The sequence below is a fragment of the Pleurodeles waltl genome, chromosome 3_1 (genome assembly GCF_031143425.1).
Source record: "Pleurodeles waltl isolate 20211129_DDA chromosome 3_1, aPleWal1.hap1.20221129, whole genome shotgun sequence".
Taxonomy (NCBI): Eukaryota; Metazoa; Chordata; class Amphibia; order Caudata; family Salamandridae; genus Pleurodeles; species Pleurodeles waltl.
In genome coordinates, this window is record NC_090440.1 from 1,739,338,489 (window position 1) to 1,739,356,396 (window position 17,908).

The window sequence follows — 17,908 nt, forward strand, 5'->3', positions numbered from 1 at the left end:
GTGTTTAGTCCAATACAGCCAGGTTAAAGTGAATTTTCCATTCATAAACACGCTTCACTTACCTGGAGCCAATATACTGAGCATCTAAGCAGAGGGATGTGGTCTCTTGTTTAGCTTGAAGACTAAGCTATGGCTTCCTGGATGCATTCCATTTACTGTACTGGATATGGCAGCAGCCCAATAAGCACTTCATTTCCGATAACTCAACTAATCAATGGCCCAACCACTATCTGATGTTGCTCACTGGGAAGAATAGAAGTAAATCCAAAGTAGGAAGAGCTTGGAAAAACAATTCTGTACAATGGAGCCACCTGGAAACGTCAGGGTGAAATCGGAACCACAAACGACTCCCAGACAGTTTGCCTTTTTACCACAGGCTTGCAATGCCTGAATCAGCTTGGTTGCAACAAGGCAAGCAGTGGGGCATTTGGGTAACTGACAATGTTCCGTCAATGTTGAAAGAACATCTTTTGTTCTGCTATTTGCTCACAGGTTCACATCAGCTGCCCACCAGGTGTAAGCCATGTGCCATCATTGTAAGTGGATGCTATGCAGTATCATGTAATAGCCTTCCAGTTGTCCACTAATCTGCAAATACATTCAAAACCAGAGCCCTGATCTCTGTCAGATCTGTGCACTGTGTAAGAATAAGGTTGAATAGGTCTGTGCTGTTGGTACAATGATTCTATAACAGCGCCCAGGGATCAGCTTTAAGTAACATTTAAATAGAGGCTATTTCACATGAGTGCACTTACTGTTCTGAAAACACAACCAGCTCTGTTTTCCTTGAGAACAGGAAAAGTGTCAACATCTGATGAGAAAAAATTGACAAGAAGTGCCTGTGCTTGCTGCCTTTTTATGAGCCGCACAGAAGCGTTCGCCATCACAGCTCTTCAGACTGGGAATGAGTCGAGTGCTTAAGATGCAATTGCATATCTGAATGATTCCATTATTACTAAAGTTAAATATGAGCTTCTCCAATTATCCGTGGCTAATTCTTGGCAAAAAACGACTGACAGAGCAGCATTTAGAGTGAAGCATTTACCAGGTCTTCCGGAGAGCAGGAGGTCTCTTCGGAGGAGCCCAGGGGCGAAGGTACCTTGATGCAGCAGGTGAAGTGGCACCAGGGCCCAGAGCCCTTGGTGGTTGGAGGGGGGTCATTTAACCCTGATAACTGACGTATTCTCTACACCAAGAGCAGTGTAAGGGACCGTTTGTCTTGGTCACACCATGACCCGTAGCATCCTTGCTACGCTACTGGAAGAGCCCATAGATGACGCAAAAAGGAAGTCACTCCATTTTGGGACTGGGACAACGCCTGCATTCATCCAAGTGTTTCAGCTTTGTACAATATTATTCCGACGGGTGCTCGATCTTTCTTTCACGTTATTCCTACTCTCCATCGTTTCCTTCCGGACAGAAGTTTGACAGAAAACTGGTAGATATTGTTAGACTATCACTTCGTTCTAAAGACATTCGAGCTGTTGTGAGCCAGTTGTTATCGAACGCGGTCACATGTAAAGAGAGTGTAGTTGAGTAAGTTGTCGGGTGTCTAAGGGAAAATTATTATAGTGACATGGTGTGTGTGTGTCAGTCAGTCAAGCATTTTATTGGGTATAACTAAAAAAAACAAAACAATCATTACAGTTAAAAATTGACAAGACTAAATCAAACCAAAATGTTTAAAAAAAAGTGATAATTAGGATATCCAAAGTCAGAAATCAGCAACATTACTCTCAACATACTGGTAGAATAATGTCGGTGTGGTCGGATTTGCGCTGTGAATTTAAATTTTATACGCAAATTTCTGGGTTTAACTCTTTCGTTTGCTGAGTCACACAGTAGAGATTCTTGTCGGTCATGGTTCTCTCCGTGGTGGACATCAATAGCAATTACCTTTGAGTTAACACTCCAGAACTTTGTTATAGGACTAATTATTTAGTTACTTTTACCAGAGAGCTCTGTGTTCATACACAAGGGATGTGTGGATATTTGACATACTGCTGTAATGTGGAGTGTGGGTGCCGGGACAATGTGGTCCAGCCTGGTACAGGTGGGTAAGCCAATAAATTAAAAGAGGGGCCAAGCCGACCTAAGGCCCTGAAATTACTTGCTGTGCAAATCATACAACATCAGGTAAAATATAGTAAATTCTATTCAAAACTCCAAAAAGTATATTTCTTGAGCACGTGGAAGGATTTGAAATAATAGGGCACATTATAGCACCGCCCCCAGAAGTACTAATTAAAATGGTAGTTTTGTACAACTGATAGTCTGAACTCACATATTTGAAAGTGCTTCCATAAGCGATAATGAAGACAAAACAGTTTATGTTGAATAAAACATTTGTCTAAGATCCAACAATTTAAGTGGGGAAGCCTCGATTTAGCCAGGTTTTCTGATTTCACTTTGTAGTTTCAGCCACGAAATGGATATCTATTTCTCTTCCCTTATGTTAAGTCATTTTTACCTCTCAGTGCATTTTTCTGCAGTTTTTCGAATTTAGTACGAACTCAACCTGAAGGTAAAGGAGCGCTTTACATGACAATCAGTTACATTACACAAGGTCACATGCACTGTTTATTGGCATGGAGAGATTAAGTGATTTGCCCAGAATTACCGTGTGTTGCTCCGACACAGAGACACAAACTTGGTTCCCCAATTCCACGGTCTGCAGCTCTGGCCATAACGCCAGGAAGGCAGGCAGAAGCCACACAAAAGCTCAGCTAGTTATGGGTTCAGGGTTTCAACAGGACCTCGAGCTGAGCCAGAGCCAGAGCCAGGCTTCAGGCTGGCTCAAGCTTTCAGTAGCTCACCCACTTCAACAGTGTGGAATGTTTTGGTCTCTGTGCAGTGCTAGCCTATTAGATAATTAAAGTTGATGCGGGTGGAGCCCTGATGGAACATTGAGGCAGTAGCTGCAACTAAGGGTCTAACATGGAATATACCAATTACCTCCTACCTAAGTGGCTTTTGACTCATCTATTCTAAAGAGCCTGTAGTCCAACTACAAAAAAAGTCAGCCTGCACCCATACCTTAAGGCATCTGGTCAGTGTGTGCCGATCAGTCTTCATGCCCTTCTGGTCCATATGTTCATAAGCAGAGAAGGCTACATTTGCCTCACGAATGGCATTGAAACTGGGAAAAAAAAAAACAGGGAAACTCACAATAATGAATTATTAGGTCTCAGCAAACAGCGTTAGGAAATGTTCTAGACTTCTCACAGGGGGAACACATTGTGATCTCCACAAGAAGGTGCTACCTGGCCCTGCCGGACAGCCTTACCATCTGGAAGTGTTTAGGACCACCTTTTTGCTCCTCTGATTCTTTCCTAAACTCCCTCCCACTTATGCCTCTTAACTTCTTTTTTTGCTTTATTGGAAATCTTTTTTACCCTTTTTCACCCTTAGTTTTTTTGTCTCTACTTGTTCTCTCTCATTTTGCCTCTTACCTCTCACTCTTTCTCTCACTCGATCTGCCTCTGTATCTCGTTTCCATTTGTTCTGCCTCTTTTGTCGCTCTCTCACTTTTCCTGCCATTTCTGCCTCTCTCTTTCACTAAGTTTTCTCTTGTTTCTCTTTCACTTTTGCCTTTTCTGGCCTCTATCACTCTCACTCCTGCTTTGCTAGTGTCTTGTTTGCCTTTTACTTGTTTTGCCACATTTTCGTTATTTTTACTATTTTTCACTCACCTTTTACTTCATCTCTCATTTTCCTGTCTCTCGCACCTTTTTTGACCCTACGCTCCTTGAGCACTACCTCTGCCCACCACTCCCCAATCTCCTCCCCTCCTCTCGGTCTTCTTAGAAGCAGTTTGCCAAAAGCAAGTCCATCTGCAACCATCTGAACCTTGCCCGCATCTAGCACTGGAAACCCTGGTCCCTCAACCAGTGACCCGGCCCTACTCACTACTACACAGCCCACAAACTCCTCTATCTCAACCCTGGCTGATAATTCCCTACCTATGCCAGGGCCTCCCACACCTTGAGGTATGAAGCTTTCTCTCTGAACCTCCAACACCTCCTTTTTCAACATGCACCACTTGCCCATACACCCCAAACCTGGCTCAGGAACCAGTGATTCCAAAGCACACTGCTCACTCAAATGCCTTCTGCTCAACACCTGCTCACTGCTCAAGTATACCATTGAAGTCTGGGACCTCCTGGACAACCTCTGCACCAAACTGCTCTTCCTCACGGAAATCTAGCTCAACCTTGCTACTGCCCAGTACATAGCCAGCCACAAACCCCACGGCTACAAAATAACCAAGTACAACAGAAACACCAAATTAAGAGACTGCATAGCCATCATTCAACGAGAAAACATCAACTGCATTGCAACCTCAGCTAAATCCAAAAGCTGTCTGGAACATATGACCTTCAAGATTGGCCGTGCCAAAGCCTCCACTATAAGCAGCACCCTCCTCTACTTACCTCCTGGAACCAGAACCAACTTCAGACCAGTCCTCTCGACCTCATCAGCACCTGGACACTAGAATCCAAAGTCTTCATTCTGCTTGGCGCCCTAAACTTTCACCTACAGGACCAGCCAGACACTAACTCCACCAACCTCCTTCACGACTTCAGGACCCCGAACCCCACCCACATGTTGGGACACATTTTTTATACCATTTTCACCAAGTTCCCAAATCTCAGTGAACATCCTGACCCTTCTAACCAGGACCTAGCACATTAAATTCAACATCCAACAGGTTAAACCCGTCAATATCCAGATCTCCCGATGGAAGTGGAAGAAAATCACAGACAAGTATTGGAAATCTGACCTCCTCCCTTGCAGCACCATTCAGCTATCCAGCCCCATACACATCATCTTCAACTTCAATAACTGGATACCACATAGGAGGATTCCCTGGCCCCGATCCAAACCAACTCCAAACCCCAGACCACGCCCATGCCCATGCCAACAGGTACACTGTAGCTCTCTGTTTAAGAAAAGGCTACTGCAAAATCCAGAAAGACAATGGCGCCTCACCCACAAAGCTACATCTCTCAAGATCTATCATTAACACCTCACAAAGAGTTCTTTGCCATTGTTAAGAAATTCACATGGCTGCACACCAGCTCAATGGTGTTAACCTCCTCCCAGGACCAATGCAACAAACTCTCCATCCACTTCTTGGAGTAAATCAGAATAATCTATATCAACTTCACCTCACCCCGCCAACTGGATCCTCCATCCCTCAACCCCCCTCATCTCAACTATCAGCACCACACCAGCCCCCATTCAAGGCAAAACTATCCACGCTGAAACAGCCAACACCTTACAATCCAACAAATCAGAAGCTCCGTTGGATCCCTCCCCACACTACAGCTGCATAAAAGAACTGGACCCCATTTGCTAAGTGCTCATCTCAATACTCAACTTCTTGCTCTTACCTGCCACCTTCCTGGACAAATGGAAACATGCCACCATACTACCTCTCCTCAAGAAACTTTCAGCTGACTAAATACCTAACCACAAGCCTATCTGTCTTCTACCATACTCTGCTAAACTCCTGGAGAAGCTGGTCAAAATGTGCCTTGCTTGTTACCTTGAGACCAACATTCTCCTCAACCCCTCTCAGTGGGGATACAGACAGATGACATAAACCTCATCACTGACAAGAGAGACATTGTAGCCCTCATCCCTATGGACCTCTCTGCAGTCTTCAACAGTATCTCCCACCCTATCCTCATCCAGAGTATTCACAAAGCTGAAATCCAGGACTCTGCCCTACAATGGATATTCTCCATCGCCAAACGCTCTCAAAAGTTTAGCCTAAACCCCTTCCTGTAAGATGCCACTAAACTGATCCGTGGAGGTCCACAGGGCTCCTGCTTGAACCCCTCCCTCTTCAATGTCAATGTCTACATGACTCCTTCTTCATACAGTCACAAGGCCTCAGCCTTGTCTCTTATGCAGATGATATGCAACTCATACACTCCCGCTCAGAAGACGTACCGACTACTCAATCAAACTTCTTGTCATTCATATACAACATAACAGACCAGATGAAAAGCTGCCTCAAGCCAAATGGCAACAAAACTGAAAAGGCACTGTTTGGCAAGTACACCTCCTTATGGAGCCCGGTCTGGTGGCCCGACATCCTAGGACCCGCATCTCAATCAAAGCAGCCAGGAACCTGGGAACCATAATCAACAGCAAAAACTACATGACCAGCTAAATCAACACAGTAGCAGATTCTACTCCCTCTGGATGTTCAGAAAAATCTTCAAATGCCTTCCAAACAGGCAAAGGATATGGTAAGGATAGCTACAAGCATCAAAGACCTAGGGCCAGATGTACGTAGCTTTCGTCTTGTTGCAACGGACCCGATTCTGTGAATACATTTTGGTATGTACAAACCCTATTTTGCAATTTGGTAATCCATTTACGGAATCAACAAAGTAGGTTTGGACATGCAGAGGACGTCCCTTCCAAATATTGCGTCAAAGGTGCATGTAAGATTGTTTTGCGACTGTGAATGCAGTCACAAAACAATCGCAGTTCCCACCAACTTTAAGTTGGTGGTAACCCATTCGCAAATGGGAAGGGGTCTGCAAGGGACCCCTTCCCCTTTGTGAATGGGGGTGCCAAAACATTTTCAGAGCAGGCAGTGGTCCAACAGACCACTGCCTGCTCTGAAAAAATAAAAAGGAAACTCTTCATTTTTTGCAATGCATCCCGTTTTCCCTTGAGGAAAATGGGCTGCATAAAAAACTGCTTTATTTAAAAAGATGCCACAGACATGGTGGTCTGCTGACTCCAGCAGGCCACCGTCCCTGTGAGTGTACCCTTTCTCAATGGGGTCACAAATTATGACCTACCTCATGAATATTAATAAGGTAGGTCATATGCGACCCCATTGGGAATCGCAAGCAGTGTGCTTGACACTGTTGTACATTGTGTTTTGTGACTCACAATTTGCGATTCTCAAATGGATCGCAAGTTGAGAGTCACAAGAAAATGTCATACATCTGGCCGCTGGTGTCAGGATCCTATAAAAAGTGACTTCCATGAGAGGGGCATGAGAGAGGGCGTATGTAAATAAAAGGGAAGAGATGCTGAATAAAGAAATATTTGCTAAATTTGAGGAAATATTTTGGACAGATACTTCAATACATAACATGGCAGCTCACGATAGTGAATCATGATGGGATGCTGCTGGACACCTTATAACATGATGTTCCTGGATGTTTCAGACAGATGTAGAAAGGCATGTGGGAGTTGGGCAGACCAGATGCACACCAGTTTTCTGTAGGAAATTAGTTTTCTGTAAAGTAGTGTTGTCTGTGACAAAGTAGAAAATGTGAGTTGCTATGGCCGAGGATCCTTCAGTCACTTTAAAATTTGACCATTAAATTGAGAAGAGATACATTGGAAAGGGATGGAAGTTGAGTTTTTTCAAATCTTGGGAGCTGTTAAAAGGATACTAACAAAGCAGTGGGAGAAAACGCCATCTCTAACCTTAAATGTACAATATGGACTTAGCTGGACACAATGGCTATGGAAAAACTCCTGCAACACATGGCTAGTGACAAAAAACACTTCCTAGCAACTTGGATTCTGAAGCAGCAGTGCATGAAAGGTATATGGAACTCACATGCCTTTCATCTCTTTGACTAATGTGGTCCTTAGGGTACAGATGGGAAAAGGAAAATAACCTGGACTAACGAATACAGGTCTCCCTGAAGGTGAAGGAGATTCAGCTGCAGAGAATCACTTAACGGGCAGATGATCCAACGCCAACACTCACATTCAACCACAGGAAGAAGGGAGGAAAAAGTAACTGCTTTATATTAAGTTGATTGGGTAGCAATTTACAACATCCTGCTCAGGGTTGCATTTATCAAATAATGAAGGATTGTTAAATGCAGGCAAATAAGTCTGTCTGTGGTAATATACAGTACAGATGTGTGCTTTAACTACAAAAAAGTGTAAGCAGGTTCTCCTAGATATCCAATAGTGCTGCGTCTATGCCCAACTAAGGACAGAAACCTGATAGTTATTCTTACAAGAGCACCTGAATCTTCAGATTCCTGAATAGCTATCTCATCATTGCATTTTCCAATACATTGATAAGGAATGGAGTTCTAGCTGTAGGCCAGTGACTTGTAGGATCTGCCTGGCTCACAGGATTCTGAAATATGACCAGGAAACTTTTGCAGCAACCGGAGATTTGTCCTAACATTGTCTAACATTGATATCCCCTGACATTTCCTCAGTCTCTAATGATGATACTTCCTCAAAATAAAAGATTGCGGATTGTAAGGAAATGAACCACTTTGTATGAGATAGTTTAGGCTCTGAGGAGATTTGGTACTCAATTTTCTACCTTCGATTTAGAGATAACAATCCTGTCCTTAATAAGTTGGACTTTACCAACAAAGACATCATGCACTGAGTGGTCTTCTATAGAAGAATGTGGGGCACTGAAAACTGGCAGCTGAATCTGTCTTTTGGCACCTTCCTGGAATTTTGAATAATTCCTTGGTGTGGCTTTCTGCCGCAAGAATACAAGAGTTAAAATATAATTTGACCAGCTTAAATTTCTGTTTATGGTGCAAGACTTTTCCAGTCTCTTTGTCAGAAATGCACTGTGACTTGTGCCACTTGTTGCTAGTTGTTTGTAGATGAAAATAGATCCTTTTAAAATTCATTAAGTACTAAGTACATTTTGCAAGCTACTTCTTCCTTAAGGGACCAAATAGTGACAATCTTTATAAGGATGGAATTATATAATGTATCCCTCTTATTAACACAAATTACTGTACCCTTCACAAAATGGACTAGACTGAATGGCTCAGAAGTATCACAAAGGATAGGTTCAAACATTGCAACTGATTTCCTACGATCCATCTCGCATATCTCCTTTTGGTTCCATACATACCATTCACTGATTACACCATGGTATTTCGGTTGATGAATCTGTGAAACTCTGCCCACCTGTTGCACCCGTTATGTTGTGAGGGGATTATAAGTTTTGCTGCATTTGTTCAAGAAGGTGCAAAGAAAATAGTGGGGGGTCCAAAACACGCTTGAAATCCAATGCATTTTACATATACTTTTTTATTTCATGTAGCGCCAAAACAGCTGAAAAGACTGAAATGAAATGTCACCAGTTAGACTATGCAGACGTTTATTTTTGCAATGCCAAGTGATGTTATGAAGTGGTTATGAAGTTATAAGGGCCAACAACTTAGTGATATCTTGTAGCACAATACTTCCAAAAGTAGCAAGGAACGCCAAAAATAAATTAGACTGCAAATGCAAAGTTTCAGATTTACTACTTGAACAACTTAAATACCCATTTATGGTACAAATAGAATATATCTTAATCTGCATACATTTTCTTTGCATGCCCTCTGCCTCACACAATAAAACGGTGCCCAGCCAGCCAAAGAAAAAACATCTTCCTTATGTACTCCTGTGCAACAAAATGGAAAAGTGACAAAGCACTGAGCTACACAAACTACTATATGAAGGACGTGGTAATTGGCCATTAGGGAAAAAATAATTTTAATTTTTATGACAACAATGTTTGGCTTTCTTTCACTTTGGGATTTATATCTAGCACAATCCTACTAAAATTAGCAAGGAAGCCCAAAAATTCAACCAGATGGCATATGTAACTTTTCAGAATTTCTACATGAACAACTAAAAGGCACATTTATGGTCACACAATTATGTAAATCAATAAACAAATACATAACAAATACAGTAGATTAAAAAAAAGAAATCATATTAAATCTGATTGCCACTCTGTGGTTACAATAATTATTCCAAAAGACAGGAATTCCTTTGATATTACCTCCCTATTAACTTAACACTCGTTTGACAAATCACCACAAAACTTTCCAGATGTAGCATTTTCTACTTTTTGAGATATGTACATTTTTGTGGTGAATCTATAAGGAGGTGCAAAGATAAAAGGGGGATCCAAAACATGTTTGTCCATTGACTATTGTATTTGGCGCAGCACAAAAACGGCTGCATGGATTTACATGAAATTTGGCAGGACTATACATTAAGGTGCAGAGATTATGCTTTTTGGGTACTGCAGACAAGTAGGGTAAGTATTTCTTAAGTTATAAAGAATTTAAACTTAGTGATATCTGTCAATGCTTTATTTAGCGGAATTTCACATCATTTTGTCAAACTACCGCAGTACATGGCCATAAACTTACCTATTTACCAGGTAAATAAAGTGGTAATCGGTAGGGACCTAATACTTACCTATATATATATGGCCTTAACACTGAACACAGCCAAAGTCTAGTAGAAACAATATGGCTGCCTTTTCATTCTCTAACAACAGCCATTACCCAATTATATACTGGCTTGTCATTGCTATGTACCACAGTATACTGCAAAGTTATCACAGTATATCACTGCCCAAAATAGAACTAGCTATATTATTAGATTGCAGACCCCTTGCGTCACACGTGGCATCACATGGGCAATGCAATATTTAAGTCAGATTTACAAAGGAATGCAAGTCCACCATGCGTGGTATTGTAACTAGCCTCTGTCTCTTTAATTCTGTCATATCTTACAGAGTGTGAAGGGCATCACATAGAACAGTGAGGCATCCTTGTAACCAGGAAATTTAGTTGGAGACGGAGTCTAGAGGAGGCTGTGCTATCTGAGATGGATGCAATAAAGAAAGAGCTAATAATATATACGTGCTTTCATTAGTAAATCTAGAGAAAAGCAAGGTAGAGCAATTCGCTGTTTTGCTTTACTCTGCACACCATAATCTACAATGCCGCTAAACTTCACATACATCTGTATGTCACAACATGGTAGCCACAGCACTATACACTATTCCACTCTATGTTACTCCACTCTTCGCTGCTCCACTTTACGACACTCCCCTGTATGCCACTCCACTTCACGCTATTACACTGTATGAATCACTACTATATTTCACTACAGTCTACGCTTACACTATACGCACCTCCACTTTACACCACTATACATTATTAGGCTTTACACCACTCCACTGTACATTACTACAGTATACTTTATTACATTCTATGCACTCCACTCTACGCCACACCAGTGTACTCTCCTCCACTCTATTTAACTCCACTCTATAAAACCCTACTACACTCCATGTTACTCTACTAGATGGTACTCCACTCTGTCTCTGAACATTCCACTATCCAAATTTGCACTCAACTCTATATCTGTACACTCTATTGTACAACACTGTACTCTACTCTACAACAGTTTCCAACACTGTATGACACAGAACTCCACTCTACTTTAAGTTAAGAGATGCCACTCCAATTTGTAGCAGTTTCCTCGACTCCATGCTGCACCACTTCAGTCTATGCCCCCCTACTCTACGCTGATTAACTGTACCCTACTCCACTCTATGCTACTCCACTGTACACAACTCCACTCTACACTATTCCACAATATACCACTCACAGTTTACTACCTACATTACGCCAGTAAATGTCATTCTACTCTATGACACACCAATGCACTTGATTGTATTTTACTTCACACTCCATTACACCACTCCACTCGAGTCTAGTCCATTGTATGAGACTTTACCTGACTCAACGCAACTATACAGTAATCCACTGCATGCAGCTCCACTGTTTCACACACTACTGTTTTCTATGAAATTACACTCCACAACACTCTACTACACTGTATGATCTCTCTGGCACTTTACTCCTGTCTATACCCCTTCACCCCATTGTACAACACTGTACTATACTGTATACCACTGTGCACTCTACTCTATGATACTCTAATCCACTATAGGACACTGTATACAACTCTTTGTATGCCACTTAACCCCACGTCACTCCACTCTGACACAATACTCTACTCTACTTCACTAGTACTCAACACCACTCAATGCTATTGTACTCTACAGCACTGTATGCCAATTCACTCTACCACACTGTTCTGTATACCACTCCACTCTACAAAAATCAACTAGACTGTATGCCACTCTACTCTACTATAGTCTACATTACTTTCTAATACTGTACAACACCCCTACTGTACAACAGAGTACTTCACTGTATGATACTTTATTCAACTATATGCTATGCCACTCCAATCTACTGCACTCCATGCCACTATACTCTATGATACACCATACACTCTATGACACTTTACTCTACACAATCCCACTCCACTATACTCCACTCCATTACACTTTATCCTACTCTGTGCTATTGTACTATTCTCTTCTCTACGCCGCTCCATTGTCTAACCCTCTTCTCGACTGTATGCTACAACACTGTAGTACAATCTATGCTACTCTACACCACTCTCTGCCCATCCACTCTATACCACTGTACTACACTGTATGACATCAACGACACACCACTCAACTTCTCTCTACGTTACATCACTCCACTATATGACAAGGCACTCTACGAGACCCTCCTCTGCTGTACTCTACGTATCTCCACTTGATGATACTCCACTCTATAACACTTTTCTTCACTCTACATCACTCTAAAACTCTCTACTCCACTCTATGACAGCCTGCGATACCCTACTCTACTGCTCAACATGTCATTCCGCTGTACAACTCGCTCTTCCATTCTATGATACTTGACTCTACTATATGAGACACCATGCCACTTTACTACACTGTATGATATGCTAATACACTTTACTCTATTCCAAGCTGCAATGCTCCAGTTCATGACAATAGACTTCAGAACACTCTCCTCTACTGTAATGTATGACACTCTACATAACAACTCTCCACTTGAGACACTGGACTCTAGGATTTGAAACACATTTTTTTTTAAACATTGGATTTCAATGAAATAACAAAGGTTAAAGCTTAGTTTCCCTATGCAAGCCAAGCTTAAACTACACAAACTTTAAAAATAATAAAGTTATAGTTATAATTCCATTTAAAATATATCCGCCACCTTCAAATTATCGTAAGCAGCGGACCTTGTGACACACGTTTTTGAGCTTGCTAACCAGACAACACTAACTATAACTCACCACTCTAGCATACACTGTGGTCTCACAAATAATGGTACTCCACTATACAACACTACACTGTCCCAGACTCTCCGCCACTCTACTGCATAACACTCAACAACACTGAAATATATGACACTCTACTCCCCTAAACTCTATCTATGCCATTACAATCTACAAACATTCTGCTACACTCTATGCCACTACACTTTACAACACTCTGCTAGACTCTATGCCACTCTATGATATTCTACTTAACAACACTAGACTCCACCACACTCCATTTCCCGGCCCTCCAGTTGACAACACTCCACTGTACAACACTCAGCTCTACTGTTCAACACACCACTACACTGTACAACATGCCACTCCACAATATGCCACACCACACCATTCCACTGTATAACACTTTACTCCACCGTACGCTGCGTCACTCCACTCTACTCCATTCCATACCGCTCTGCAATACTCCACTCTACGACATTAGACCCTAACATGCTCTCTTTCATTGTACTGTACAACACTTCACTTTATCATACTCCAATCAATGACAATCCAGACTACGATTTGAAACACATTTTTATAAAACAAAATACAAACTATAAACATACAATGAAAAAACAAAGGTTAAGGATAGTTTATAGTTGGAAATACGTTATGTATTCTTTCTATACAAACCTAACGTAAAATACACAAACATTAAAAATTGAATAATTATAACCTCAATTTATAATTTAATTACCAGCTTCAAATTACTATAAGTTGTATGCCTCAGAACAGTCTTCTCCCCTCACTTGCCGCACTACATTAACTATAACCCATGCCTTTTCCATGCACTGTTTATACCCTTGCACCATACATCACATATAGCATATGAAATCATAGCATTTATAACAACACTTATAGCTTTTCAAATTACATTATTTGTCACCACACAGTGCACAGTAGAGAGCCAGGTTATGGTTAGTGTCACCTGGTTCGTGAGCTGAAAAGAGTGTGTAACAAGGTCTGCTACTTATAATAATTTGAAGGTGGTAGATAAATTGTGAATAAAAATTAAACTATAACTTTAGAATTTTTAAGGTTTGCGTCTTTGGTTTATTTTTTTCATTAATAATCTCTCTCTCTCATATATATATATATATATATATATATATATATATATATATATATATATATTTATATATATATATATAGTACATTTTAGGAAGCTGGCTTTGTTTATACTATATAAAAATGAGATATAGTATGCACAGAGACCAGGGATTCCCCAGAGGCTTGACAGAGGCTAAAATAGATAATACTAATGCTCTATTTGTGTAAGTGTGGTCGAGCAGTTAGGCTTATCAGAGGGTACTGTTAAGCATTTGTTGCACACACACAAGCAATAGAAGAAACACACACTCAATGACTTAAATCCAGACCAATAGGATTTTATATAGAAAAATATGTTTCGCTCATTTATTTCTAGAACCACAAAATTCAGTTTGCACGTAAATACACAAAATGAAAGGTACTTTGCATAGTTATAATCAGGACTTTGAATGGAATCAATAATGTATACAGTTTTCTTTAAAATGGCAAAAAACTAATTTAAAAGTGGGCACAGTGCAATTTTCAAGAGTTCCTGGTAAGTATTCAACAGGTACGTATTCAACTTACAGTTTTTATCTCAGAGTTTTAGGTAGTCCATCGTTGGGGGTTCAAGTCAACCAGCAGCAGGGGGCCGGTCGAGTGCAGAGGTCAAAGTGGAACAAAATTAATGTGGGATCCCATGGAGACGGGGTACACAGAATCTGGTCAGTCAGCAGGTAAGTACCCGCAACTTGGAGGGCAGACCGGGGGGGTTCAAGTGAGCAATGGAGGGCCCCAAATAGGCACCAAACACGCACCATCAGCTGTACTAGGGCGGCTGGGTGCAGGGTGCAAACAGGGTGTCGGGTTTTCAATGCAACTCTATGAGGGGGCCCCAGGGGTCACTCTGAGGCTGCAGATGAGGTCTGAGGGGGCTTCTCGGGCAAACCACCGTCTGGACAGGGAAGAGGGCTGCCTGCTGGTCAATGCTGCCCCGGAGGTCAGGTTCTCCAAGGCCTGGGGGCTGCATGTGCAGTGAGTCCTTTATGCGTTGGATATCTTCGTATGGAGCTCAAACTTAGGGTGGTCCTCTGTATTCCCTCTGCAGGCGTCGTCGTAGAGGTTTGGAGAGGTCAGCCCAGGGTGGGCTCTTGCTCCTACTCACCTGGGGACCCTTTCTTGCTGGGTGGACCACCTGGACACGGATCTGGAGTGAGGTGGGAGTCCTTAGCTGTAGGTTTCTTTTGGAGAGAGCAGTTGTCCTCTGGAGTTCTTGGTCCTTTTGGGTGGAGGGCATTCCTCTGGAGTTGGCAGAGGTCACTGGGCCCGCTGGATGCGGTGCAAGTCTTTTTGAAAGTTCTTTGAAGCAGGAGACAGGCCGGTAGGGCTGGGGCCAAAGCAATTGTCGTCTTCCTTCTTCTTTGCTGGGGTTTTCAGCTTAGCAGTCCTTCTTCTTGTAGGTTGCTAGGAATCTGGTGAGCTGGTTTCAGTGAGGCCCTTAAATCCTAGATTTAGGGGTGTGTTAGGGGTCAGAGGGCAGTAGCCAATGGCCACTATCCCTGAGGGTGGCTACACCTTCCTTGTGCCCACTCCCTTTGGGGAGGGGGGCACATTCCTATCCCTATTGGTCCCTGTCTTCCAAACAAAGATGGATGATTCTGCAGAGAGGGGGTCACCTCAGCTCTGGACACCTTATGGGTGGTCCTTGCTGGGGCGGTCACTCCTCCATGTTTTCCCAAATTGTTCGACCAGACTTGCCGCTAAAAGTGGGGCCTTGTCTGGGGGGGCGGGCATCTCCACTAGCTGGAGTATCCTGGCGCACTGTAACCCCAGGCTTGAACCTCACGGGCTCACCGCCAGGCGTTACAGTTCCTGCAGGGGGAGGTGTGAAGCACCTCCACCCAGGACAGGCTTTGTTTCTGACCGCAGAGTGCACAAAGGCACTCACCCAATGTAGTCAGAAACTCAGGCTGGCACAGACCGTCAGTCCTGCACTAGCAGTTGGGCTAACATACAGGGGGCCTCTTTTTCAATAAATCCACACTGGCATCAGTACCCTGCAGTTAAGTTAAAGGTACTTAGAAATGTGGCTGCACCTAACCTTTCAATTAATTCATCTGCTCTGGGTATGGGGTGTGCATCTGTCTTAGTGACTGAATTGAGTCCTCTGTAGTCCACACAGAACCTAATTTCTCTCTTGTCATCTTTGATTTGAGGTTTGGGGCCCATGACTACTGGGCTAGCTGACCTCTGATCATGGACAGAACAGCACCCTTTGACTTGTTGTCCTCAGGTACTATGAATGAGAGAAAGACTCCTCTTGGTGCATGGGCTGATAGTAGTGTGGGAATTGAAACTCATACAAAAATACTTGATATAATGTGACTTGGCCAGTACACATCTGAGCCATTGGAATGTGGTTCATGGAATGTCTCCAGGGACATCCAGCAGTGACATGGTTTATCTGCCAATGCAAAGTGCACGTTAGCTGTGAACAATCCTCAGGATGTCAACTGCTATGCTATGAAGACGGGGTTGTCACAAGGATAAGTCTGAGATAAACAAGATAGGCATGTTATGACTGTATATATCTAGCATTGTTGCAACAATATTTGTGCAAGACAAACAGATGTAGCTGAAACCAAATCCCTATTGATATCATGGATCTACATACATTCATGACTAATTTTCAGATTAGTTTGTAATACACATAGTCATACTGTGCTTTGAAGTTCCTGAGCACAAGACATACCTAACTGAAAGATGGCAGATGACTGCTGTTCTGCTTGCAACATATTGTGCAGTGGCGGCTCTTCCGCTATGGCAAAGGCACCCCCCCACCCCGCCAGCAGCAACTGCTGTAAATCCTTTAACAAGGAAAGGATAATAAACTAAGTTTATTATTATCCTTTCATTGTTAAAGGGCCGAACATTGGGGATGACTAGCACTGAGGGGAGTGCGCTGTGCACTCCCATCATTTGGCGGCCGTCTCAGGCCAGCCAAACACACATGCACACTGTGGGGGTTATTACAACTTTGGAGGAGGTGTTAATCCATCTCAAAAGTGACGGCAAAGTGACAGATATACCACCAGCCGTATTACGAGTTCCATAGGATATAATGGACTCGTAATACGGCTGGTGGTATATCCGTCACTTTACCGTCACTTTTGGGACGGATTAACACCTCCTCCAAAGTTGTAATAACCCCCTGTGCTCTCTCCAGCCCGGCACTGTGTTGCCGGGCTGGGGAGAGCAGTCACAGGCTCCCAGTCTGCCAGTCTGCCTGCCTGCTTTAAGCAGCATCAGTATTGGCCGCAGGGCAGTCTGGGAGCCTGTGCCTGCCTGCTGCTGAAAAGACGAGGATCGGTGGCGGGAAGTATTTAAAACATTTTTTTTAATTTAATTAATCTTCCGCCCCCTGTAACACCAGAGAGCTGTGACTGATATTGTGTGGGTGGTACAATAGTGAGCAGGCAATACTGAGAGACTAGCTGTGAGTAGGCTCATATTGTTATTAGTACAGGCCTCATTAGTATGTTGGAGTGGGAAAATGTCTATGGATGTAAATCTGAACTTTCGTAATGTGGTGTTGTTTATGACTCATAATGCCACAATACAGCTATTTTATTGGAAGTGTCAAGGCACAAGAGAAACTTTAGTACAATTGCTGATCACCTATACTAATCAGACATGCATTGTCAGTAACTTTGTTTTAGGGCATGTAAGGGCTTTGGGATCTAGAGTTCTATTAGTATGTTACCATTGTCAATTGTCAGAGACACTCGTACTGTGTGCAAAACCAATGATTAGTAATGCCAGAGTGTTCATGGGAGTGATGAGAATGATACGGGGT

At 42.6% G+C, this 17,908-nt stretch overlaps 1 protein-coding gene across 1 annotated transcript in view; it reads right to left on the minus strand.

The window, feature by feature from the left end:
* LOC138285560 (uncharacterized) overlaps positions 1–17,908 on the minus strand; it is a 999,550-nt gene that overhangs the window by 896,762 nt on the left and 84,880 nt on the right. Inside the window, exon 5 of the mRNA XM_069225654.1 lies at positions 3,037–3,139. Within this exon, the coding sequence (XP_069081755.1) occupies positions 3,037–3,139 (103 nt within the window). The remainder of the gene's footprint in view (positions 1–3,036; positions 3,140–17,908) is intronic.